Source organism: Eulemur rufifrons, chromosome 13 (genome assembly GCF_041146395.1).
Source record: "Eulemur rufifrons isolate Redbay chromosome 13, OSU_ERuf_1, whole genome shotgun sequence".
Taxonomy (NCBI): Eukaryota; Metazoa; Chordata; class Mammalia; order Primates; family Lemuridae; genus Eulemur; species Eulemur rufifrons.
The window spans coordinates 15,565,578-15,592,859 of record NC_090995.1 but is presented as its reverse complement, the minus strand read 5'-3'; the positions used below and the strand labels follow the sequence as shown (position 1 = coordinate 15,592,859).

Below are 27,282 nucleotides of genomic sequence, written 5' to 3'. Positions count from 1 at the left end.
TGGCCCCGAAGGGGGAAATGCCCAAGTGCCAAGTGGCTGCAGAGCAACAGTGTCGCTTCCTCTCTTCCGAATGTCCTCCTGGGAGTGTGGTTTGCTTTGCCTGTTTGCTGGTATATTTGAAAGTAATAGCCATAATTTAGAAAACCATCTCTTCTGAAACGTTCTATTTTAAAATATCAGATTTACTTATTTTCGAAGTATAAAAACAAACTGAAAACTGAACGCCGGCAGCATCAGGCATCTCGTTCTGTGGAAAACACCGGTTGTGAGGCCCTGGAGGGCCTGGTGTGGGCTTGCAGAGCGGGATGGCCGCTCGTTTTAATGCTGTTCGCTTCGGCAGTGAAGACGGCTTCCTTCTGGGGAGAGCTAAGCAGGTGATTTCTTCCCGCCAGTCACACCTCGCTGCTGTTGCTCCGTCTTCTGTCGGCTGTGAGGCCCTGTCGATTCTGCTGCTGGGTGTTTCTGGAATCCGTTTCTATTTGTCAGTGGATTTACCACTGGATTTCCCACAATTACGCTCTCCCGGGCCCTCGCCTTCTCTCCCCCGAGCCGCAGCAAGAACTTGCGCCTGCAGGTTTATCCCCGTGCGAGACAGCTCCGTCTCTTGCCGTAGGAGTCTGTCTTTCCAAAACCGATCGTATCTGGTCATCCCACTTCCTTCCCTGGAGACGCCGTTGGATTTCCAGCACCTGTAAATACGTTGAGACTTTTAGCAGAGCTCTGCTCTCTACAACTTCCATGAGACGGCGTCACTTCTCATCCCACCCCTCGCCTGGTTCCCAAACGCTAATGGCACCAGACACTCGGACGTTTTGTTAATACTGAACACACAGGGACATTGCCTCACATCGTTCCCTTTGCTTGGACTGTGCCCTCTGCCTGCAATCTGTGTCACCACTTCTCTACGTAGAAAGCCTTTTTTTAATTATTGAAGAATGAAATGATTTTTTTTTTTTAAGGAAAATCTTCCCGAGGCTTCCTTCTATCCTCCCGCAGCTCCCCGCTCAGGCTTCTCGCAGAGCGTCCCTTGTGAGGCAGTCTGAGTATTTGTGTGTCTGTCTCTCCCGCTAGAGTCTGAGCTCTGAAGTCACCGTTTGGCTTCAGACAGGCTTGTATATATCAGGCCCCGAGCTAAGGGGCCGGCGTGTAACAGGCGCTTTCTGAATGTTCCTGAACATGGGTGGGTGGAGCGGTTAGGACAGGTCAATAGACGGATGAAAGAAAGAAATGGAGAGACTTAGTCTTCCTCAAATGACATCAGTTACTTGTTTGTGATAAACTAAGAGGAAAAAGTGGGACATACACACATGAATATGTAGACACATGTGCATACATGTACACGTAGTAACGCACGCAGCCATGCGGCGACTCTGAAGTCGTGCATCTCTCTCTATTGGAGGATCTCCAGCCAGGATAGAATCCGATGACTTACATTTTTAAGACCGATATTTCCTTATTTTGCTGGGACCTAATTTTGCACTTGATCCTTTTTCTAGACTGACAGAGGTCTCCGGCTTGTGGCGAACTCCATGGTGTGGGTTCCGGAAGGGGGGATGCTGCAGATCACCGACAGAATCTTACAGGCCGAGGCCCCCGGGGCCAGCGCTGAGGAAATCGTCTACAAGATTACGCAAGACCACCCCAAGTTTGGTAAAACTCTTTCTTTGCCCCTTTGGCGTGGTCTCGGCTTTGCGTCCAGCAGTGTAGTGTTTGCTTTTGTACAAACCGCGCAGCAAGGCCGCGATTCCCATGACCTGCACGTTCTAGTACCGTACACGCCCCTTTAAAACCAGAATGATCGTGTCGGCTGTCACTCTGTACATGCTTGCTAGGTAGTGTACTAACCTTTATAAACACACGGCGTATAACACCTAAAATTTAACTGAAGTTTCAAAACAACTTCATTTTGCAGATGAGAAAACTGGGGTAAAATCAGCTTGCTAAAAGTCACCTAGCTAATACATGTCATTTAATTTCAAGGGTCAGGCTCTCAAACTCCACCTTACAGCCCTTTCAGAATATTGCTAGACTTCTTCTTGATGAGATGTTTTAAAAAATACGTAAAATACGTAAAAATACATAAAAACATTTTTCATTGTTGTCTGTTGTTACTTCTACTTCCAGCAAGGTAGGAGAGTATAATAACCTAAAAATTTTCTTTTTTTTTTTTTTTTTTTTTTTTTTTTTTGAGACAGAGTCTCACTCTGTTGCCCAGGCTAGAGTGAGTGCCGTGGCGTCAGCCTAGCTCACAGCAACCTCAAACTCCTGAGCTCAAGCGATCCTCCTGCCTCAGCCTCCTGAGTAGCTGGGACTACAGGCATGTGCCACCATGCCCGGCTAATTTTTTCTATATATATATTTTTAGCTGTCCATATAATTTCTTTCTATTTTTAGTAGAGATGGGGTCTCGCTCTTGCTCAGGCTGGTCTCGAACTCCTGAGCTCAAACGATCCGCCCACCTCGGCCTCCCAGAGTGCTAGGATTACAGGCGTGAGCCACCACGCCCGGCCTAAAAATTTTCTGTCGTCGTCACCTAGAAATGCTGGGTAAGATATGGCAAGACTTATAAGGTGCTCCTAGCTGACCCCCCAGGAATAGAGGGACATCTCCGGGTGCCAGCAACAAAGAAGGCGCGGAACCCCGTCTGTGCTGAGCTAATGACAGGCTCCCCGAGGGGCTGGTCTGTGTCCCAGTAACCTGGGGTTGAGACTTAATGCTGACGCTGAGACGGGGCGTTGGAATTAAGACCCTGCCTGAAACCAGGACGCTGGAAGGACGTGCCTTCAACTCGAGGGCAGAATAGAAAACAAGCAGCTCATAGCATGGAGAGAGGGCAAAGCCGCTGCCTCTGTCCCAGCCTCAGAGCGGAGCAGAAAGTCTGTTGAGAATCTGGAACTTCAAGCCCGTTACTCCTGCAGATCTGGGTTAGATGACACCATGTGCCTTGTCTGAGAAAACTCAAAGCTGGGAAATTATATAAAAGTTAATCCCAGGCCAATTAACCCAACCTCTCGGGTTCTTTATAGAAACTAGAAGAAACTGCTACAGAAGGCCCACGCCACTCAAGGCCAGGCCACTGAAGATTGGCTCAGAATTTAAAATTATAGAACCTGTGAGGAAACAGCCGATAGTACCATAACCAAAACAAACATAGTTAAAACCCCAAGGATTTCACATAAAGTGACAATCTCACGAAAACCATGAGATAAGCATATTTAAAATAATTTAAAGACATAAAAGAGGGAATTAAAACTGTATGGAAATAACAAAATCTTATAAAAATAAAGGAACAGGTAGGTATTAAAAAGTAAGTAAATCATCTAAAAATGAAAACTATATTCATTAAAAGTAAAAACTTGGTGCATTAAATAGGAGAAGAAAAATAATCTGTTTTCTTCTGGGCTATCAGATTTTTAAAGTTACATATTTTCTGTAGTGAGGTAAAAAATCAAGTCTTACATAATTTTAAAATAATTCCACTGTAAAGTTGCCATTTTTCCATTTGTGATTAATGTTTCCTGTTCTCATCATGCTTTCAACTCCTGATCTTAAGTTAGATAATTTTTATGTCCTTTTCATCTCTCAAAATCTGTGACTCTTTTAATGTGTTAAATTTCCTACCTTTATCTTGATCATTAAAAGCCAAAAAATTAAGCCCCCGTATTTTCTAGAAACAGCTTAGTATTCCATTGGGTATTATACAAAACAACCCTGAATAAAATGGCTTTTAAGAAGATGAAAGTTTGCCATCTCCTCTGGATAAATGCCGCATGGGCTTCGTTGTGACCCTTCTCTGCTGTAACTCTCTGAATTAACTTCCGCCTGTGACCGTGACCCGTCTGTGTGTCCGGAGCTGCCTGTTAGCGATAATCAATCCTGTCACTGTTGGGGACTGTGCAGGAGTGAGGAAGGGGGGACCAGAACCCACTTACGCATTCCATGTTCTGACCACATGTTGTGTGTTCTAAGTCAGTTCATGCCATTCGCCTGCCGAAAGCCTCACAGTGGCTCCCAGCTGATTCGGGGGCTGATCTGTAGGGCTGGGAACTGCATCTTGTTTATTTTTGAATCCTCCTATTCCCGGAGGGCTCAGCAGGTAGCACCCACAGGCACTCAGTGACTATTTATGGAGTTGAAATTAATGGAATTAGCCAATATCCTATGATTCCTATGGCCTGGAAGTGATTTTTTTATGTGAAAAATAGGCTTGTTTCATTTAGGGCTGATTAGGAAAACTCTGTTTTACTTTTCTGTTATAAAGCAGAGTAGCTAGAAAATCACCATTTGAATATTTACTACTGTCTACAATTTTACTGTGGAAATTTCCTTTCAGCATATTTTGTAACACTTCTCACATTCATAGACAGGCCACGTCCTGGAAAACCGTTTTATGAACAGCATCTTAGAAACAGAAGTTGAACCAGGGAAAGATAGGTAATGGAGTTCTTGACTGAGGTACAAATGAGAAATAACACAAGAAAAAAAAGCTGGAGTGAGTTGATTCTGCACATGATTACATAAAGAAGAGTAGTGATGTTTTTCTCGTATTTCAGGATTTCATTACCATCCAGGATATTAGGCTCATTTTTAACTTGAATTTAGTGCATATAAATGTTAGGAGTGTTTGCTTTGAGTAAGAAAACAAATTTCTCTAAGGCGATCAAAATGTGCTATCAATTGTCTAATATGTCTAGTGTATTAAGATGTAGGTATCCTCCTACAGAACACTGTAAAAGTAGACACAATCTTTCCCTCTCTCTCTCTCTCACACACACACACACACACACACACACGCACACGCTCACTATCTCTCTAGCAGGGTGGTAAGGTGGCTTCTTTCAGATGTATTGGCAGATGCATTTTCATGAAAATACAGCCTCTGTTTTCAGCGGTTCATCCATTCTTCTTTTTGGTCTTCACTCGGAGATGCATTATTCTTGCGAAATTTTAATTGTTCATATAACACCTCTGTATCTGTGATCTCACTTTAGGAAGACAGTAGCTGTAGGTAAAAAATAAGCAGTAAAAACAGATTGCTGGTGATGATAGCGCTTAGCGTTCAATTTCCTTGCTTCATTTCTAATAAAGTTTAAAGAACGAAGGAGGAGAAAACACAGTCAATTATTTAGCAGAGTGAATACTGGTCCATGTCCACAAAACCGTGATGGTTGGAAGCAGAGCTTCAGGACCAAGGATGTGAGCTTCACGTTCAAATCCCCGATTGTTTGTGTGACCCCCCGGTAGTTATCGAAGTCTGAGCCTAAAGAACTTCGTCTGTAAAATGGAGATGATAATGGCATCATGCAGAAGGATTGAATAGAAATACCAGCAGGGGCGACCAGCATTCTTCTTAAGCGTTTGTAAAACACGTACTACTGTTCCCGTGTGAGCAGCGAGCAGCAGAGACTGACAGGACGTAAGGAAGCTCAGGCGGTTGCAGGTGGTGGAGCTGAGTTCGAACCACCTCATAAAGGACAGTGCGGTGCCCGCTGTGTGTCTTCCATCGTCAGCTATGACAGGTTGACCATCCCTCATCCAAAATCCAAAATGCTCCAAAATCCAAAACATGTCGAGTATCAACATGATGCCGGACGTGGGAAAATGCCTCGTGTGACCTTATGTGACAGGTTGCAGTCAAAATGCTGACGAAACCTTGTCTCCTGTGCAAAATTACTATATTGCACAATAATATTATATTGCATATTTATATTATAAAAATATATATTGTACAGTTGCCTTCAGGCTAATTTATGCATATGAAACATGAATAAATGAATTTTGTGTTTAGATTTGGGTCCCATCCCCAAGATATCTCGTTATGTATAATGCAAATATTCCAAAATCTGAAAAAATACGACCTCTGAAACACTTCTGGTCCCGGGAATTTCAGATAAGGGATACTCAACCTGTATTATTATCCTTGCACAGATTTCTCCCAAAAAATAACATCCACTGAATTTTTTCTAATATCCCATTGTGTTTACACCAAAAACTTCCTAGTTGGAGCACATTTTCTGTGACATAAAGAGTGGGGGTAGAAATGAATTTCTTCAACGCCCGACAGCTAAGAATCTGCTTACAGGGCTCACAGCCACCTCCCTGTGTGACTTTAACAGATGCGAGTCAGTAATGTCACACAGGAATCACCCTTGAATGACTGTCAGTTCTTTTGGCTGAAAGACTGAAAATTCTGTGTCTAACTGTGGATTCAGTGATATCTGTTGAATTACGTGTTGACATCCTTTCCTTCACCTTAGACGAAGGCTTCGAAAGGTGCATCCTTTCTTTTCTGTTAAATAAAATGCTGGGAAAGGAGGACCAGACCTCTGACCTGCCTTCCCAGTGACGCTCACTCCTCGTGTGTGACGCTGGCTCCCTGTGTGTGACGCTGGCTCCCCGTGTGTGACGCTGGCTCCCCGTGTGTGACGCTGGCTCCCCGTGTGTGACGCTCGCTCCCCGTGTGTGACGCTCGCTCACCGTGTGTGACGCTGGCTCCCCGTGTGTGACGCTCGCTCCCCCTGTGTGACGCTCGCTCCCCGTGTGTGACGCTGGCTCCCCGTGTGTGACGCTCGCTCCCCGTGTGTGACGCTCGCTCCCCGTGTGTGACGCTGGCTCCCCGTGTGTGACGCTGGCTCCCCGTGTGTGACGCTGGCTCCCCGTGTGTGACGCTCGCTCCCCGTGTGTGACGCTCGCTCCCCGTGTGTGACGCTCGCTCACCGTGTGTGACGCTGGCTCCCCGTGTGTGACGCTCGCTCCCCCTGTGTGACGCTGGCTCCCCGTGTGTGACGCTGGCTCACCGTGTGGCTTGTGCCCTCCCAGGGCAGCTGGTCCTCCTGGGGAACACGCCTGCGGACGGCCCCGCGCCCGGGGGGCAGCACCTGCCTGACGGGAGGACGGCCACCCCCGTCAGCACCTTCACCCAGCGGGACATCGACCAGGGCGCCGTCTGGTACCGGCACTCGGGGGCCCCCGGCCAGAGCGACTCCTTCCGCTTCCAGGTACCCTCTGCTTCCCGACTCTTCCGGCGTCTGACGCCAGCCGCCACTCTGGTTTATAAACGGCTTGAGTGATTTTCCGCAAAGGCCCGGAAATCACGTTGGGAGAATTTCCCAAGACACGCAGTTAACAGCAACGGGAGATGTTTGACCTGCCGGTTCAGGTGTGTGGGTTTCTCCACAGCAACGGGAGATGTCTGACCTGCCGGTTCAGGTGTGTGGGTATCTCCACAGCAACGGGAGATGTCTGACCTGCCGGTTCAGGTGTGTGGGTATCTCCACAGCAACGGGAGATGTCTGACCTGCCGGTTCAGGTGTGTGGGTATCTCCACAGCAACGGGAGATGTCTGACCTGCCGGTTCAGGTGTGTGGGTTTCTCCACAGCAACGGGAGATGTCTGACCTGCCGGTTCAGGTGTGTGGGTTTCTCCACGGCAACGGGAGATGTCTGACCTGCCGGTTCGGGTGTGTGGGTATCTCCACAGCAACGGGAGATGTTTGACCTGCCGGTTCAGGTGTGTGGGTATCTCCACAGCAACGGGAGATGTCTGACCTGCCGGTTCGGGTGTGTGGGTATCTCCACAGCAACGGGAGATGTCTGACCTGCCGGTTCAGGTGTGTGGGTATCTCCACAGCAACGGGAGATGTTTGACCTGCCGGTTCGGGTGTGTGGGTATCTCCGCAGCAACGGGAGATGTCTGACCTGCCGGTTCAGGTGTATGGGTATCTCCACAGCAACGGGAGATGTCTGACCTGCCGGTTCAGGTGTGTGGGTATCTCCACAGCAACGGGAGATGTTTGACCTGCCGGTTCAGGTGTGTGGGTATCTCCGCAGCAACGGGAGATGTCTGACCTGCCGGTTCAGGTGTATGGGTATCTCCACAGCAACGGGAGATGTCTGACCTGCCGGTTCGGGTGTGTGGGTATCTCCGCAGCAACGGGAGATGTCTGACCTGCCGGTTCAGGTGTATGGGTATCTCCACAGCAACGGGAGATGTTTGACCTGCCGGTTCAGGTGTATGGGTATCTCCACAGCAACGGGAGATGTCTGACCTGCCGGTTCGGGTGTGTGGGTATCTCCACAGCAACGGGAGATGTCTGACCTGCCGGTTCGGGTGTATGGGTATCTCCACAGCAACGGGAGATGTTTGACCTGCCGGTTCAGGTGTATGGGTATCTCCACAGCAACGGGAGATGTCTGACCTGCCGGTTCGGGTGTGTGGGTATCTCCACAGCAACGGGAGATGTCTGACCTGCCGGTTCGGGTGTGTGGGTATCTCCACAGACAGACTTGTCCACAGCCAAGGGGTTTCGGCTACGTCACGTCCACAGTGCTCAGAATCTCTTCAAAGTGCAAAAACAGTACAGGGAGGGGAAAAATCATATCTTCTTTCTGTGATTTTTCCTGGAACACGTGTTATCTTAAAAGATCGTGGATTTACAGCCAGACTCAGAGGGTTGAATGTCAGGTCTGCCGCGTCCTTGCCGTGCAACTTTGGGCGAATTACTTGGGGAAAAGCCTTGTGCTTCGTTTTCCTTGTCTGTGAAGCAGAATTACCGTAAAGATTTGAGTTAACACGTATAAAGTATTTATAACACTGCCTATTCCATAGTAAGTACTACATACGGATTTGTTACTACCATTGATAAAGACTGGTCAAATACCGTGCTGTAAGGAGACCCTCAGTAAATTAAAGAACAACAAATTATGCTGGGTACATTCTCTGGCCATGATAAATATAATTAGAAATTGATTATAAAAAGGTCAACAGAAAATTCAAACCACTTGCAATGTTTAAAATGGTCTCCTAAGTCATTACTAGGAAATTCCTTAAAGGAAATCAAAGCAGCGAACTGTTAAGAAATATTGATGAGGAAGAAATAACTTATCAAAACGTAAATCATGTGGGCAAAATGGTATTCAGAAGAAAACTGGTGGCCTTAAGCTCTTACTATTGATCAGGAAAGCATGAAAATAAATGTCCTGAACATTTAACTCGAGAAGCTAGAGAACCACAAGCAAGGAAAGCGAAGGGAAGGAATTAATAGAGATCAGCCGAAGAACTGGTTAATTATAAAATGCTAGAAATGCAAATGAGCGCAAAGCCTGATTCTTTGAAAACAATCAATAAAATTAGACAAACCCCTGGCAAGCAGCCTTTGGAAATAAAGCACTAAACAGAAACACACACCCGGGGCGGCAGCAGCCGTCAGAGAGTGAGTCGGGACGGAGGCAAAGACCTCAGTCAAGAGGGGTCAGCTAGGTGAACCAGATCCTCCGTCCTTTGCCTCCCTCGGGGTCGGGATGGGGAATGTCATCGACACGGAGCATCCCCGGAAGGGGCTTCTAAGCACCTGCTCAGAATGACATTTGGTTGCTTTTGCAAGTTGGTTGCTAAGTGGATACAGTAAACAAGATAAATATTAAAAAATAAAGTTACAAAAGTTACTGATTTTTGTAAGAAACAAATCAGCAGAGTTTAAGATATCCAGCTGAACAGTATTACTTAGAGACTGGCTCCCTTTGGGGCCCTCACACACTTTGCTCAAAATGCGTTTAAAACTATTTGAGTTTCCCTTTAGAGGGTGTGGGATACTCTTGCAGAATATCCTCAGCAGGGACAGTGTATCATCCTTTGAAAGTGGATTGAAAAATAGGGCCAAATAGCCAAAGGTTATTCAGAATCAGGTCTGGGAAGAAAAAGAGTGATAATTATTTTGGGTTAGAATGGGGAGTAATGACGAAGGAGGGATTCCTCTGTGATCTGTGAACTCCGTCTGAAAGCATCCAACAAATGCATTTCGAACACTGGCGGCATCTTTATTGCAAATACGAAGCAATGCTCTGGGGTTATGTTCTCCCGACATAAAAGTTTTGGTGTGTTTGTTCTGAAAGTCTTGTTTTATGAGCTCACCTCCTACTCTGATTTGAAGTGATGCAGACGCCATAGCTATGTGCTGAGATAGACGGTTAGCAGCTTTTCCCATCCATCTTCTCAGTGTCCCCAGGGGATTTGGAATAAAAAAAGATGCTGTTCTAATGATTCTTTTCTCTCTTCCCTTCTCTTTTTTCTTTAAAGCAGAAAATGCAACATAATGAGTTGCATGGATTTAATTCCATTTTGATGTTGGTGAGCTGTCAGGGGCCATCAAGGCGTCCCATCTGCCACTGTGCAGGGGTGACTTGGGATTTATGTAACGCGAGTGGGGTTAAAGCGCAGAGCACGGCACAGGGGGGAGGAAGCAGCCCGTTCACAGGCTTTTGGGGCCTGGGACGGAACCCCGGTTTGGGGACACTCAGGTCATGTTGACACAGTCTCGGGATGTGGTTTGGAAAAGGCTGTCCTGTTCCACATCAGGGTCTTTCCTAGGAAGCTGGACTTTCCCACCTGCACGGTGGGACGACCGACCGCAGTCCACTCCCTGCTCAGGGCTCTGTTCTTTTTCTTTAACAGATGGGAGAGTGTGTTTCCCCCTTTCCTCACTTCCTAAAGTGACTGAGTCACGTTGGTCGGTGGAAAGACCATAAACCCAACTGACCCACGCGTTGGTTTCGTGACTTTGACACGCTGCTTAAACTCCTTTTTTTTTTGAGACAGAGTCTCACTCTGCTGCCCGGGCTAGAGTGCCGTGGCGTCAGCCTCGCTCACAGCAGCCTCAGACTCCTGGGCTCAGGCGATCCTCCTGCCTCAGCCTCCCGAGTAGCTGGGACTACAGGCACGTGCTACCATGCCCAGCTAATTTTTTCTATATATGTTTTTTAGCTGTCCAGATAATTTCTTTCTATTTTTAGTAGAGACAGGGTCTCGCTCTTGCTCAGGCTGGTCTCGAGCTCCTGAGTTCAAACAGCCCTCCCGCCTCGGCCTCCCAGAGTGCTGGGATGACAGGCTTGAGCCACCACATCCAACGTGCTTAAACTTTTTGACCTTTCTTCATCTGTGAAAAAGCAGATAATATCTACCTTGTTAAGATTTATAGCAACATGAGGTTTCCTTGAAAACGTGTCTTCTAGACTTGATCCCAGGCGTCTGCTATGATCAAGACGAGGACAAAGAAGACAGTTTTTCTGTCCTTAGTAACTTAAAGGACATAGGGGAGGGGCTGCAATCCCTGCCCTTTTTCTCAGGGTTTCTAGAAGCCTGCCTTTGTCATGTGGAATTAACGCAGCTGCACATGGCTGCACAGGGCTCGGTGGTCCGTGAGCCGAGACTGAGGTGGGGGGGACAGAGGAGAGAGGGGAGTTCAGGGCGAGCTCAGCACCCCGTTGGGGAGGGAAACTGTGCAAGGAAAGCATCGCCGCGCAACATTTGGGAAGCAGGAAAAGGTTGCTTCTTGTGACCTCTACCCTGATTATAAACGTTACTGATCTTGCCCTGCAGTCGTGAGGCTGGGCTTTGTCATTTACCTGAGCCGAGTAAAAACGAAAGAAATGGAACAAAAATCATACGTTATATATACTCATCAGATACTCTGTAGCCATCAAAAATCACGTTTTCAAGAATGTTTAATGACATAAAATATAGTATTGCTAAGTAAAAAAAAAATTAGAATACATAATTATATATGGAGTTTGACATATCTGCATAGGAAAAAGATTTAACTGAAATCCATTAATATGTCAATCATTTCTAGGCAGTGAAATTCTAGATTAATTTTTGTTATTTATACTTCCCTGCATTTTCAGCATTGCCTACAATGATTGTGTATTGTTCTGTAATCAGAAAAAGATCAGTGTTAAACTATGAAGAGCAGAGTGAAAATTGAAATGCGGAAGCGCGTGGAATTCAAAGACGGTTGGCGTCAAGGGGCACAGAGTAAGACTCACGTGCTCCGCCCCGCGGGGGACGAGGGACCCACCAGGGTGACCTTTCCTTCCAGGTGTCCCGCGCCACAGACGCCCAGAGCCGCCTGGAGAGCCGGGTGTTCAACGTCGCCATCTTGCCGCAGACGCCGGAAGCCCCCGAACTCTCTCCGGAAGCTTCTCTCCACATGGCTGTGAGTTGGGGGGCCGTGGGTCCTCTTGCGGGGGGGACGTGGCGTGCCGATCCGTGTCCCGGCTTTGAGGCAGCACGTGCCCGGCCCGGGACAACACGGACTCCGCAGCCCGCAGCTCCCGGTCCTGGGACCGTCTCTCGCTGACTTGGAGGAGCAGACTCCCAGCGGGAGAGGGAGGTCCTGTGGACTCCATCTTACCGTCCCGCCGCGGCTGCTGTCCCTTCTCCAGCGTCCCGTGCCGCTCCGGGGCCTGTCTTTGAGGCCCAGAGGAGGTTTCGGGCTTGTGTCCCTGTACTCCGGGCCATCGGGGTATAGTTGTTCGGCCAGGTAGGGACCGCCGGGCTGGAGAAGCCGTCACTCGTCGCTCAGACACCTGTCGGAAGCTTGTCGCTGCCAAAGCCGCCCAGCGAAGGCGCTGTCGGTGCTGAGTCCGAGCGAGAAGTCGCCCCAGCGAGGTTCCGGAGCAGGTTGGAGGGGCGACGTGAGGGCAAAGGGCGCAGTCACGGTAACAGGAGCTCGTGGAACAGCCGAGAGGCGGGACAGAGTGTGACTGTCGGGAAATTGCAGACGATTCCGTAGACGGGAGCAATGAGGAGGGCGGAGGGGACACGGTGAGGACGTGGGCGCAGGTCACGGAGCCGGATCCTGGGAGGCCCGTGTGCAGGCGTGCGGGCCGTGGGGGGTCTGAAGCAGGACGTCAGAAGCAGGACGTCAGAAGCAGGACGTCAGCTACGTTCGTGTGTGATGCTTAGTTCAGACAATCAGCAAGTCCGCGGTAGCCCCCGTCCCGGGGGAGACATCGGGGCAGAGCCCCTCCTGCAGACAGAGCCACAAGCGAGCAAGACCTCGTAAATTGGTCGTGCTGGGCCCACATTTTACTCAGCACCCCCCAATTACGCCCCAAAGTCGTGCATCAGCCTTGAGCCACAACAGAGACAGCAGCTGTAGTTGCAGAAATTACGGGTCTGGGCACGACAGAGACATAAAGGGGAGAGTAGAAAGTTTTTAATGCCTGGCTGGCATCGGCATTTCTACTGTAAACCGTAATTTAGGGAAATCGTAATTCAGCGGCACTACCAGGTCTATAATTCATCATCCTGACTGGAGGAACTCGGATCAGAGTTTACTTTAAACTCTACAGAAAAATGTGCACACAGGTTTCTTGCCAGATGCCAATGCGGGGTGGTTTTGAGTCTGAGATGGGCTGGGCGCCGTGGGGACGGCATCGTTCGCGCTCTGTGGCTGTGGACGCCCGAGACGCTATTCATGTCACTTCACCTGCAGGGGCTCGGGCTGCGTGTTTGCGGGTGGGTCTGTCTGGTTGGAACTTAGGGTAACGCAAAGGTCAGTCTACCGTAACGTGTGATTAGCCCACTCTTACATTTCTTAAAGTACACACAGTTTATATTTCTTCTGACATTAGTTAGGGCCATTGCCGTGGGACATGCTTGTAATGTGTGACAAAGACACAGTCTCAGTTCAGTGACTGAGACTCGTCCAAGCACACGGATTCTGCACGTGTTTGGTGAGTACGTTGCGGATACGGACGTGAATACCCGTGTGGTGTCTTCATCTGTGTGGTTGGCGGCGGGCGTCTCCCTCTCCCCTCCCGCAGCCACTCGTCCCTGAACACCTCGAGCCCCTCGTCTATGCCAAGTCCCGGGGAGACCTTGGAGATTCGATGACCGTAAAACACAGTCTCTCTTCTCAGGGGACTTTGAGTCTAAAAGAGGAGACAAGCACATCAATAAGCCAGGACGATACAGTGACAAATGCCACCACAGAGTGATGACGTGGAGCAGATGGGAGGACGCCTGGCCCAGCAGGGCCTGGGAGAGGGTCACGGCAGGAATATTATTCAGCCTTAAAAAGGAAGAAATCTTGGCACGAGCCACAGCACGGATGAACCTTGAGGGCGTTACGCTGAGTGAAATCAGTCACGGAAAGAGGAACACTGCGCGATTCCACTCGGATGAGATGCAGAGTAGAGCGTGGTCAAGAAAAGCAGGAGGAAGACGCAGTTGCCGGGGCCGGGGCCGGGGGCAGAGTGAGGAAGGGGTTTGATCAGCGGACGTGGAGTTTCCCCTGTGCAGCGTGGAGCAGTTCCAGAGCTCTGTCGCACAACAGGGTGCAGGCATTAACATCAGCACAGCAGCACTGTGCACTTACGGATGGTTAAGACGGTGAAACAAGAGAGAGAGAGATCTAGGGGTTCGGTGGGTGTTGGACACGGGAGCAGGTGGGACGTCTGGTTTCAGAGTGTGTCCAGGTGCCGTTTGTTGAGGTCAGGAGTGCGTGAGGCTGCAAAGCTTGATGAGTTCGCTTTGGGGGTGCTGAGCAGAGCGGCCACAGCGGGGTACAGGGCATGTGGGTGTAATGAGAACCAGTATTCTGTGATCTTCTTTTGTTAGCAGATATATTAGTTCAAAAGTGTCCTTTGTACTAATTTCTATGAAGTTTAATCTCTTACTACTCACCGTGTTTAACTGTTAAATATTGAGCATTCCGAATAGCCAATATTAAAATTGATTATATTTGGATATATCTCAACCTCAATACTGCGTGCTTCACAGAATTAAGTTCTTTTTCTACCCAGTGTCTATTAGGAGAGAAATAGTATCAATAAACTCTAAGATAGACTGTCTGTTATCTCAGCTAGAACGTATCTCCCTTTTCCGTGGCCCTGTGTCCACGATAACCCCCTCTCACCACTTCACTGTTCTACAGATAGCTAGATTTTCACAAATGTCCCACGATACTCTGAGAATTTGTAGTTATTGTGATGGCTTTGGGATTAAAAGGTGACAAACTGGAAAAAACCTAGTGAGCCTGTGCCTTTTCTGTCTATCTGTGCTCATTTACAGGTGTGCGCACGTATGTATGGGCTCTTAACACCTTATAGAGGGCACACGTATTTAGTGTGTCGTCCTTACTTGTTTTATTTTAGAGAGGCGGCCACCTGCTATTCGCGATTCTGATTTTCCTTGCTCATTACATTCCAGACCTCAGCAGGGGCCTGAAATATGGCTCTTCGCCACAGGGGACGGTCCTAACCTGCACATTCTGCCCCTCCCCAGGACAAGCATGCCCCGGGGACAATCACAGAGCCACTGCAACCTTCAGTCTTTTCTCGGTTAGAAGGCAGAACGCCACGCCCTCCAGCCCGCTGAGCCCTGCTTAATCCTCTCCCGAAAGGGGAAATTCCTTCCCAAACAGCGAAGCTTCAGAGAGCCGGAGAGCGTGTCAGGCTCTAGCCAGCTTCAGGGGTCAGTTAGGCAGAGCCTGCCGTGAGCCGGCTGTTTCGTTCTGTTTTATGACAGCGCGAGGGGCCTGTGCCCCGGCTGGTTTCCCTTCTCTCCTCGCCACACTGTGTTTTTGCTGCTGTCCCCCACCCACTATCGTGCCCACTCGAGGACGGAGTGTGAATCTCTCTGTGTTTTCTGAGTGTTGCCAGGTAGGGGTTGCGGACGTGCACAGGTGCACGGATAATAAACGCTTTGCACACATCGGCCCTCTGCTTGCTCTGACTTCACTCATTCGCTGGGTCTCGAAAGCTAGAAGAGAAAAGCAACAGCTCGTCCCTTCGAATATTAGAACGGAGACAAAGGGAAGTGTTGGCTATTTTATGTGCCTTAAACAAATAGCTCTTAAACCTCGGGATCCAAATGACGAGCCTCTTTTTGGCGGGTTCATCTTTCGCCCAGAAACCAGAAAGCACCCCCCTTCTCAAAGGGGGCCGGGCGCCGTGCTCTGAAGACCCTCTTGGGGCCAAGACTTGAACTTCTCAGCTGAGTCCTGAGAATTGTGGCCGGACTCGGCTTAGCGCATCAAGTCAGAGAAGCAGAGATGCGCGAGCCAGCTGAGAGGCAGGACAGTGGAACAGCCGGCTGAGGCGCCCCGGGTTCAAACGTGTTGCACCCACGCCTGCACCGACGTGACCCTGGGCCCCGGGGCCGGGAAGAGCAAAGCCAGAGTCCAAGAAGCCCTGAGAAGCATCTAGAACCCGTGAGGTTCTGGAGGCCGGGACAAACTGCGATGCAAGAGACCGGATCCTTCTCGGAGCTCGTGGAGAAAATTTTGCTAAGTGTGACTGATTTAAAAGTCCAGAGTGAATTTGTGTGTGTGTGTGTGTGTGTGTGTGCGCGCGAGCGCTCTTACAGGGTTTGTTTTTGCCTCTGGCTTTCGTTTTCATCACGCCAGTTTTTTCTTCTTCCTTCTTAAACCCTGTGCAGGCTCGAGAAGACAGCCTGACCGTCATTCAGCCGCGTTCCCTCTCCTTTGTGAGCCCCGAGCGGCCGAGTGGGCAGATCATATACAATATCACTCTACCTCTGCACCCAGGTCAAGGTAAGGTGTGCAGTGAATGATCTAAAAAAATAGAAATGATCTGGACAGCTAAAAATATATCTAGAAAAAATTAGCCGGGCGTGGTGGTGCATGCCTGTAGTCCCAGCTACTCGGGAGGCTGAGGCAGGAGGATCGCTTGAGCCCAGGAGTCGGAGGTTGCTGTGAGCGAGGCTGACGCCACGGCACTCTAGCCCAGGCGACAGAGCGAGACTCTGCCTCCAAAAGAAAAAAAGAAAGAAACTCGATTGAGAGAACCCCGTAATTAGGATGCCACGTCCGTGACTTCTGGGAAATTACCTGGTCTGGGCACATCCGGGCAGCAGGCTGCGTCGTACTATGGTTTATTGTGCCCACATCCCAGTCGAAACGCTATTTGGGCTTCAGATTTGCCCTTTTCTCAGATAACCAGAGAATAGTGTCCTGAGAGCCATCGTTCCTGAGGACGAAGGACCCCACCAGTGGGACGGGCTGGCTCTCGGCCGCCATGGGGGTCACTGCCGATGTTCACGCTGCGTCTCTTCCTCCCAGGGACCATCGAGCGCAGGGACCAGCCTCACTCTCCCATCCGGCATTTCACGCAGGAGGATGTGAACCAGGGCAGAGTCGTGTACCGCCCGCCGCCGGCCGCCCCCCACCTGCAGGAGCTCATGGCCTTCTCCTTCGCGGGTAACGTTGGCTCCTCTCTGCTGCGAGGCGCCCACCCACTCTCTGTGCTGCTTCCCGCCGTGCTGGGCGGTTTGGTGACGCGGCTTCGTGGCTGCTCGGAGGAGCTTGGGACCTGTCGGCCAGTGTGGAGCTCGGGCTCAGTTCCATCTTCGTGTTTTGTTTAATCTGCCTGCGGGCTGCTTTCCATAAACCTCCGTTTGGTGCCTCCTGTGTGCCAGTCGCTGAGGGGGGCCTTGGAGATGCCGTGGTGAGCAAAAAGGGGCTTGGACCCTGCTCGTGGCGCGTTGGGGGATCCAAGTGTAGAGACAGGATTTGATGAATAATCCCAGTCATGCGTGTTTAACTGCAGACTGAGACAAGAGCTCTGAGAAGGAGCAAGGAGGTTCGGTGGTGGAATTAAACATCAAACCCAGTCGACCTGGCCGCAGGGCTGAGTACGGGCTGCCCGGAGAGGCTGGCAGCGGAGGGCTGGGCAGAAACCGACCAGGCTGAGGATGGGTGGGAGGGAGTCCCGTGGCGTCAGTGAGCCTTGAATGTGGAGGGTTAAGCAGGTCAGGCCAAGCCTGGTGGCAGAGACAGGCCAGGCCTTACTGGCCCTGGAAGCCTGTGAGTACTTGGGTCTCTATCCTGGGAATGAGAGGAACCCAGTAGGCGACTCTCCTTTGACTGCAGTGATGGGAACAGACCAGGTGAGGTGCCGGAGTCCACAGGCACCAGGATGAGGGGACGCTGGTGGGGAGGGTCTTGCCGTGCATTAGGGGAGGCACCGTGTGGGGCTGGAGAACACAGGTGCTCTTTGGGGATTAAAACCAGGATTAGGCCAGGTACGGTGGCTCACACCCGTAATCCCACCACTTTAGGAGGCCAAGGGGGGAGGATTGTTTGAGGCCAGGAATTTAAGACCAGACGGGACAACATAGCGAGACCCCCATCTCTACAAAAAATTAGCCAGATGTGTGCCTGTAGTCCCAGCTACTCGGGAGACTCAGGCAGGAGGATCCCTTGAGGCCTGGAGTTTGAGGTTGCTGTGAGCTACGATCGGGCCCCTGCCCTGCAGCCCCGGCAAGAGAACGAGACACCCCATCTCTAAGGGGAAAACATTAATAAGTAAGTAAAACCAGGATTTGGTAGAAGAAACCTGTCTAAAGGAAGAGAAGACTGAATGGAAGAATAACTGAGTTTCTCATCAAAGCCAGTCTGTGTCCTTCCCCTAAGCCGTGACAGCCTTAAACCTGGCTCCTCTTGTATCTTCTCCTAACCCAGCAATCAAAGCTGCTGGCCAGAAAGCAGGAGTTTTGAGTCCCTACACCTCAGCATTTTTATGCCTTGGAATATTCTAAAAATCTTGGAGTCTGTTTCTTTATGATCTTTAAGGTGTATGTACCACATCACACCACGAATATAGGGCATTATTTTTATATAGTCACAGAACAGCTGATGATTTCTTATGGGAAGTTGAACATGGATTAAATAATCTGAGAGCTACTTTTTTGATTGTAGCAAACATTTAAAGTGGTATTTGCCATTATTTATAAGATTAATCGTCCAGAGAGTGGGTAACTCTTCAATTAGATTGAACATCTCTAACGGGGGGGATAAGCCTCTTCTCTGGGGATCATCTCCGGCGTTTAGTAACCGGGTAGCTCATGGCCCGTGGAGCGTGCACGGTTCTCTAGCCCGTGCGTCCCAAGACCGACTTCGCAAGAAACGCCGGCTGTCCTGGGATCAGAGGGAAGGAAAACATGTCGGCCTCAGTGAAGTAAGTTCCGGAACCCCCCGTACCCGCCTGAGCTCGTGGAAGCTCCTCAGAGACAGCGGAGTCTGTGCCGTGTGGTCCGCGGGGGTAGACGCCGCGTGATCAGTCTCTCTCGGAGTCGCCGTGTGTAAATCAACGTCCCGGCGTCGCTCAGCTCCGCCGCGGAACTGGCCCACGTGAGAGCCCTGTGGGTGATACACGGCGTCACCCACGGTCGCCGATTTGTGGGATTTTATGTGCTGATAAAATGGGATCTGAATGAGCATCTTATAAATCACTCTAACTGCTGTGGTATAAAATTATTCCACTAGGTGGTTCTTTTTGCTGCTTAAAATTAGTGCTGCTGCCATTAAATTTGATGTAACATTAGCAAATGACCTGGTGATCTTTCCCCAAACCAGAATAATTTAGATTAAAACATCCTTTGCTTCTTAACCTTTGCCTCGTATTTCGCACCTGCCCGTCTGTCTCTGACGGCCGGATGTTCCGTCTGCTGATTTTTCTCTCTCTCTCTTCCAGGTCTCCCAGAATCGGTGAAATTCCACTTCACAGGTAAAGACTCATCTCCGTTTTATGAGAAAATGGGATTTTTCTTTTCCTCGTTAGTTCTTTCTTTTTCCTCCCTTTATTGTTACTTTTAGCTATTTCCCGAGAACTACCTGAAAGTTATGTAATTTTTCTTCTGAAATAAGTTTCTTCTAAAATAATCACATGGTGAGTTAAGTAGTAATAGCTTAACTTTGTATTCACAGAAAAAATAACCTGCCAAGGAGGTTAAGGACTAATTTTGAGGCCCCATTTCAACTTGTCCTAATATCCATTAAAGAGATCATCGCAGTTAAGGCCTTAGACTCTGGATCCGGATGGCCTGGGGTTCAGCTGATTCTGGGAAAGTTTCTTAACCTCTCTATGCCTCACCCATAAGTGGGGACAATAGTAATACTATAGGTGGAGCTTCCAGAACAACGATTAGTACATAATCAACCCTATGTTATACTCGGGCAATGAACAGTGGCTGTGTACGTCATAAATAGAGCCGTCACTGAACGCCTTCCTGCTAGGGGGAGAGGTCGTACGCCCTGGAGAGTGAGTGGAGACCCGTGAGTGGAGACCTCAGCATCCAGGTTTAGTTCGTGTTGCAGAAGCCGAGTGCCGGTCAGCGAAGCCGTGTCAGGCCTGGCTTCTGCGCTGGGCGTGCGTAGCCGTGAGTCTCTCTCCTGTCCAGGTCTAGAGTGAGGATTGGCCGTAAGTAGCGTCCTGAAGTGGCTGTTCAGATGGGCTTGACTCTTCCCCTACAGCCAACCGTCCACGTGTCCTCAGAGGGGAAAGTCCTGGTGGGGGAGAGTCACCCTCTCACACTCCCAGCCTCCTCCTTTCTTCTTTGAGGGTTAAACAATCACACTTGGAGCAACAGCAAATTTCAGTGTGGTGTCACTGCTGATATGAACCCGGTGTCTGTCTGTTTCTAGTGACAGGCCTCTGGGTCATTCATATAATCAGTAATAATATATAACCGAGTTCTACATTTTTATAAAGCAATTTACAGTCAAATTGACTTATTTAATTATTATAACACTACGGTAAGGACAGGTATTAAAGCTGAGGATGCTGGACGGCGTTAAGGGTGAGTGATCAGTTTCCACTGCGGGCGAACAGCAGAGCCAGGACTTCAATGCCAGGTTCTGACTCGCAGGGTGGGACAGCTGGCTCGGCCTCATGTGCCTGCGTGTGTGTCGGTAACGTGGGAAATGGGTGTCGTGGCAACGCGCCGGCCTGGTGCCGAACCCCTCCCCCCTTACCTGGAAGCTCGAGCAGTGAAGGGTTAACACCTGGCTTCTCCTGGACTTTGAGTTAAATGAGCCTTGAGCCCCCCACACAGAGTGGTGGGAATAGACCTTAGGGGACCTTAAATTATCTTGTTTCTGCCCCAAGCTTCCTTATTTTTTTAAAGGAGAAAAACTTTAGTCGGAGGGAAGCCATCCCCTTTAGGAGAGTTTTGTGAAAAAGAGTTTTAAATTGGAGCCATAATGAACTAAGGCGGGAAGAAGCCCGAGTGCCCTGACACTAATCCACGGAACGAGGGAGAACGGCCCATTTTGGTTAATGAGCCAAGACGAGCAGAAAAGCCGATGTCCCGACCTGACCGGCTTCGAGACGGCGCAGCTCGGCGGGGAGTTGCGGGCAAGGACACGCGGGGCAGACGGCGCCTTGAGCGGGCGTTTAGCCCAGAGAGGCAGCTTGGCCGTGTCTCGGAGAACCCGGAGATGTTGCCTAGAAAGAGGCTGGCCACGCGACTGGGGACGTCTGGCTTGCACGTTCTCACGTTTGTGGCAAAACCCTGCACCCAAGGGGTGTGTTTTCTAGTTAGGTCACGCGTACCAGAAAACAGCTTTCTCCACTTACTCGGGGGCCAGGATGTGCCTGGTCACACTGAGCGGCGTGTGACGTGACCACAGCTCCGAAGTGTTAGGGCCTTTCCTCTCTTCCTCCGTAAAACAAGCACGTCGACGGCTCCCTAAACTTCTCCCTGCTGTGGATTGAAGGTCGCTTCCAAAGCTCATGTTTAGACTTAATCCATAAGGTGACAGTATGGGGGGGGGGGGGCTTCAGGAGGTGATGAGAACGTTGAGGGCTCTGTCCTCATGATGGATTGATCTGTTCATGGATTGGTGGATTAACAGGTTATCCTGGGAGGGGAGCTGCTGGCTTCATAGGAAGAGGCAGAGCGACCTGAGCTAGCACGGTGGCGCGCTCCGCACCCTCGCACGGGAGCCCTGTGCTGCCCCAGGGCCCTGCAGAGGGTCCCCACCGGCACGACAGCCCTCGCCAGACGCACCCCCGAGATCTCGGGCTTCCCAGCCTCTGTGCCTGTAAGGAATAAGGCTTTTCCTATAAATCACCCAGTTTCAGGTATTTTGTTATAAGCAACAGAAAAGGAACTAAGACAGTTCCACTTAAAAATAAAACTAATATGGAACACAAAAAATAAAATTGTATTTCATAATCATTTATTTCTTAACTTAGATTGCAAGAACCTCAGGAAATCCTGAATCCAATGAAATGTATGGAAAAGTTTGTAGGTTTGTTGCCAAATTCCCCGAAGTTAAGCATCATCTGTCCCTATCTTTGATGATCCAGAAAAAAAGGAGATGGAACATAAATAAAGAAGCACTGGCAATGATTTTGACACTTGGCTGAAGGGCTACAACCCTAAAACCTTCATTCTCACATGGATAATGTCTTCTCACCCTTAGCAGGGCTGTTTCTAGACTTCTCTAGGGCATGGAGTGTCCCCTAGAAAATCTAGCTGTAGCTCTTAGATCTGTGTCAAGGAAAAGACAAATGACGGGAATCACTACTAGGAGTCACAGAGCAGGGCTTTGCTTTGCTTAAGAAGAGGTGAGATTCCCGCTGACGTGTTCCTAAGCGCAGAAGAAAGTGAGGGAGGAACCTGGTTTCTCGTGACCGACCCATCTAGCTTATCACAGATGTAAAATGCTTGACAGTTTTCTCAGCAGCCACGACCGATAAACACGCTGAGGAGTTCACGGTGCAGACGCCCCTCCGAGCTCGGCCTTCAGAGAGGGGAGGGAAGAGAAGCGGGGTTGGAGTTACGGCCGGGGTTGGGCAGTTCTGCTCTCGTTCCCGCAGACCGGTGTTCACGTGGACGTCAGATAACGCAGGGAAGTAAAACCTTGAGGTCACTGTTGTGCTCGCAAAGGTGTCTCCGCTGATGGCATTTCCCACAGTGACCAGGTGAAAGTGGATCTGCTTATTTCCCAACTGATGCGTCAGAGACATTTGTGTGGATATCGTCTGTCCTTTCGAGAACTTCCCTTCTAGTGAGACACAGACAGACCATTTCCGAAAGAGAGTTCATGGAAGGAAATATTTCTCTGGAACATTAGGGGAATGAATGGAATCAAAAAATACTCCCATAAATAAAAGCCTTTACCAGCAACACCTGAGAGTTCGTATTTTGTGTCACCTTCCTTTCCACTGACATTTTTCCTGCTCATCTTGTTGTGAAAGGAGCCTCTTAGAATGATTTTATTGTTATGGTCCTTCCTCCTTTTTCTTATCCTTGGAAGGAACTTGGTTAGAATAGCTCACGGAGTCACACTCGCTCGCCTCCTTTTCCCAATTGGTAAACAGCTCTTCAAAGTGCTAAGGCCATCGAAAACAGCGTCTAGTCACCCATTTGTGGAGACACCTGGGGCTGACCAGACTACAGGCTGATCTGCATGTGTGTGTGTGTGTGTGTGTGTGTGTGCGTGTGTCTAGTTTCAGACGGAGCACACACCAGCCGGGAGATGGCCCTCACCATCCACGTACTTCCCGCCGATCGGCGCCTGCCAACGTTCCGAGTCACAGCCCCGCTGCTCGAGGTCAGCCCGGGAGGCAGCACTTCTCTAGGTAGGAACCGGGAGCCTGAAGGAAACGTGCTTTGCAAATGGGACCTTATTTCGGCGACGGTCCCTCTTCAGACCTCTTGATGGTGGCCAAAAGGCAGTGAGCTCCCTGTCTGGGAGTCGTGTGCGTGGCCACCCGCGTCCTTCCTTGGACTGCCGTCTCCGTGCAGATGGCACAGAGAGACGGAGGTGAAGTCTTCAGGGGCCAACGCTCGGGGCTGGAACACAACACAGAATTTATTTTCCAGCCTCCGGGACGTGGGTTTGTGGCCGCCACTAAAATGTAAAGTGGCAGGGAGCAGAGAGGAGGACACAGAGGGAAGTGGGCTCCAGTGACTGCTCTTGTTTCGAGGGTGAGGCGTAGCGGGAGAGGTGACAGATCACAGTCACCGTCAGAAGCTGTGAAGAGCTGGAGGTGACCCCGTTATTTTTTGCACATGGTTTTATTTACTTAGGAGCATACTTTTTAGAAGTTAGTTCTTCTACCAAGAACATTTTCTCAGCAAGCAGTAAGTGTTGTGATTTTTGTTGGGTGTGCACCACAGATCCTTATGAATAACCTGTCTTCCTACATGTGGGTTTTGCCCTAAAATTAGTGACCGTCAGAGCCAGCCGTGTGCACAGAGCCGAGCGTCACTCGGCCCCGATGCCGTCCCACTCTCAGGATGGCCGTCGTGGCCGTGGTTAAACTTCGCTCAGCTGTAGATTCAGAAAAATAAGAAGGGAAGGAACAATGAAAAGGAAAAACAATTTATGGGAGTATTTTCTGGAAGAACATCTACCCCAGCCGGTCTGGACTGACCTGCTGTGAGCTTCCTCTGTGCTGGCCCTCGTTTGTAGGGAAGAAAATAGGTGCTCTGAATTCAGAACTCCCGCCTTGTAAGTGGACTTTGGGAAGAATCTACCTGGAATTTGGAAATTGACTATGCGGTCCGTTTTCACTCTTTTGTGCTTGATTGGAATTAATTGGCACTTTCTGATCACGCACGACATGGCTTCCAGCCTGGCCTGTGGCTTTGATGTATACTGGGTATTACACGGTTTTTAAGGTGCCCATTCTCTGTCACCGTGCTTTGTTCTCCTTGCCGCAGGACTCCAGCTGGTCGGGAGAGATGCCGAGACAGCCCTGGAAGAGCTCCTCTTTGAGCTCCGGAGACCTCCCCGGCACGGCGTGCTGCTGAAGTCCCCAGCCGAGTTCCAAAGGCCCATGGCTGCAGGTGGCTGTGCCCTCTGTCCCTGACCTGCTCGGAGGGTTTCTTTGCTCCACAGGCAGCTTTATGTGTCTCAGACAGGAGAAACAGTGTCTTTGTGGGACAGGCTTTGAGGAGCTATTTCCTGTTGTGTGAAGTTCATTGGCCTTTGCGGTTTCATCAGACCCCTCCTCTCCTCCCTCCCCACCTGCCCCTGTCCCTGTCCCTGCCTCAAAAACTATGAACACCTCGAATTATAGGTGTTCATAGGAAACGGGTTGATTCCTGAAACTTAGAGTACATGCATTTCAGACAACACCGCAGGGGTGTCAGCTGCCTCCTTCCTGTAGTTCACGGAGGTGAACTTGTCTGTATGTGAATCATCACTGTGTTTTCAGCGATGACTGTCAGTGTCAACTGTGTGTATCTTTATCTCACAAACGGGAGCACATTTCTCAAGTATTATCCGTGCAGCGTAACAGTGTGGTGATGTGACCGGTTTCCCAAAATAGTATTTACTGTGCTGTCTCTGGTTATAAACAGTAATACATGTTGAAGATACAGAAAAACAGAAAGAACGTCTAATTTTTCAGTAGTCAGCCCTTATATATCAAAGGACTGTGACCCTTTCCAGTAGTCAGCTCAGGAAGCTCCATCTTATTCCAGCAATCTGTGCTTCCTCAAGACCTTTATATGAATCCGTGTACGGCTGCAGTAATACACTGCGTGTCGCTGGTGGGCAGCTCTTTGCCCTTGAAGGCAGATGGAATTCTTAAGAACAACCAATAAGCATTTGGGAGTTACAAAGGTAGACTTTCAGAACTTTTTACTGAACAGAAGAAGTGTTATTAGAATAGATCTGAAACATTACACAGGAACTGCTTTAAAAACATCATAGTCATTGCAGTTTCTTTGACATTGGATTTAACCTATATTTGTGCAGTTAATATATAAGATCTGAAGATGTTGGTAGAAAGTCTTATTACCCTTCTGTGGGCATAATACCACCAGCACCAATAAAACATACTGACATAGGCCGGGCGGGGTGGCTCACGCCTGTCATCCTAGCACTCTGGGGGGCCGAGGCGGGTGGGTTGTTTGAGCTCAGGAGTTCGAGACCAGCCTGAGCAAGAGCGAGACCCCATCTCTACTAAAAAATAGAAAGAAATTATCTGGCCAACTAAAATATATATATAGAAAAAATTAGCCGGGTGTAGTGGCGCATGCCTTGTAGTCCCAGCTACTCGGGAGGCTGAGGCAGGAGGATCGTTTAAGCCCAGGAATGTGAGGTTGCTGTGAGCTAGGCTGATGCCACGGCACTCACTCTAGCCCGGGCAACAGAGCGAGACTCTGCCTCAAAAAAAAAAAAAAAAAAAATACTGACATAATGTTGAAATAAAAGGCCTGAAAGAGAATGAGTAAATTATTTTATCTCACTACATAACATCAATTATTAGGGCCAATAATCTAAAAGAAGGTAGAGTTGAGTGTAGCGTCCAAGAAGAGCAATTTCTCAGCTGTCCTATCTGGAGTCATTACAGCTCACGGCACCAAGAGCATTTCCCGCAGAAAACTTTCCACGATAAGGTCGAGAAGCTTTAATATTTGTGTACTAATAACTTTTAAATTCCTGGTCCTGCAGCTTAAAAAATTACATTTTAAATTTTGCTTATTTCCATTTCCCCCAAGCGTATCTAATCTTGAAACTTTTTTCACACAATACCTATTAAATCTATCACAAATTAGTTCTCTAGACTACATAGTTTGGGGTTCAAACTTAAAGTACAGTTTTCAATTTTTAATTTTAAACACCTTATACTTCCCCCCTTAAAGCAAAGACCTCTTACAGGTTGATCAAACATAATTTATTATCTTAAGCTTGTTTTTTTTTTTTAAATTTCAGTATCAAGATTAGATTCCAGAAGGGCAGTCTTGAAGAATAGAAGGTTGTTCTTTATTTTTCTAGAACTAGGAATGATCAGTGGATCTTACAGAGGCAGATTTTTAGCTCAATATGATTAAGAACTTTAAAAAAAAAAAAAAAATCAGAGCTGTCTGCAGTAGCAATAGCTGCCGTGTGGGACAGTGTGACATGTGACAGGTGACATGTCACCTTGGGACATGTCAAAGGCCAGCTGATGACCCTTTTCCAAGGTGGTGAAAGGGGGATCCGATACCGGGCGGGTGGCTGGATTAGTTCGTAACCCCCAGAGCTGATGATCCTACGTGGACCTTGACATGCTGAGAAGGTGCACGTGGATGAAAAGCGTCATGCCCAGAAGCAGTCGGTTTTGCAATTTGTTTTATTCCTGGAAGGTGACGCTTTCACCTACGAGGACGTTGAGAAACGCGCTCTGAGGTACTTACACGATGGCTCCTCTGCCCGGGAGGACGGCCTGGAGATCTCCGTCACGGACGGCGTCACGGTGACGGCGGTGGACGTGCAGGTGCGGGTGTCGCCGTCGGAGAGCCGGGGGCCTCGGCCGGCTGCGGGTTCTCCTCTGAGCATGGCCGTCGCCGGTCAAAGCACCGCGGTCATCACCAGGTCCCACCTCGCCTACGAGGTGAGTCCTTGCTTTGCTCCTGTCCCCGCCGCACCTGCCGCAGGGGCTGCCTGGCGACGCCAGGGCCGAGGGTTCGCGGTGGCAGGTGTGTGGCCACGGAAGGGACCTTTTCCTCAGCTTCCCTGCGGTTCTAGTCTAGGAGCAGCAACACCGTCCGTCCTGGCCTCTGCTCGTGCCTCGTGAGCAGACGCGTAAACGAGCAAAACTTTGGTGAAAACACATGAGCAGGTGGAGGGGTGGGTGTTTGTCAACAGCAAACAGTGCCAGTGTCAGAAAAGCCCAGGCCCCCTTTGTTGAAGCTCCACGCATTATGTTTCTAATGGGAGTTTTAAAAAAAGAGCATTTTAGGCCGTGCGCG

The 27,282-nt window shown here is 49.4% G+C and overlaps 1 protein-coding gene across 1 annotated transcript in view; it reads left to right on the top strand.

The window, feature by feature from the left end:
- Positions 1-27,282, top strand: part of FRAS1 (Fraser extracellular matrix complex subunit 1) — a 302,789-nt gene that overhangs the window by 206,919 nt on the left and 68,588 nt on the right. Inside the window, exons 29-37 of the mRNA XM_069485441.1 lie at positions 1,497-1,650; positions 6,820-6,998; positions 11,873-11,989; positions 16,222-16,336; positions 16,865-17,002; positions 19,278-19,310; positions 23,043-23,174; positions 24,262-24,387; positions 26,677-26,924. Of these exons, the coding sequence (XP_069341542.1) occupies positions 1,497-1,650; positions 6,820-6,998; positions 11,873-11,989; positions 16,222-16,336; positions 16,865-17,002; positions 19,278-19,310; positions 23,043-23,174; positions 24,262-24,387; positions 26,677-26,924 (1,242 nt within the window). The remainder of the gene's footprint in view (positions 1-1,496; positions 1,651-6,819; positions 6,999-11,872; positions 11,990-16,221; positions 16,337-16,864; positions 17,003-19,277; positions 19,311-23,042; positions 23,175-24,261; positions 24,388-26,676; positions 26,925-27,282) is intronic.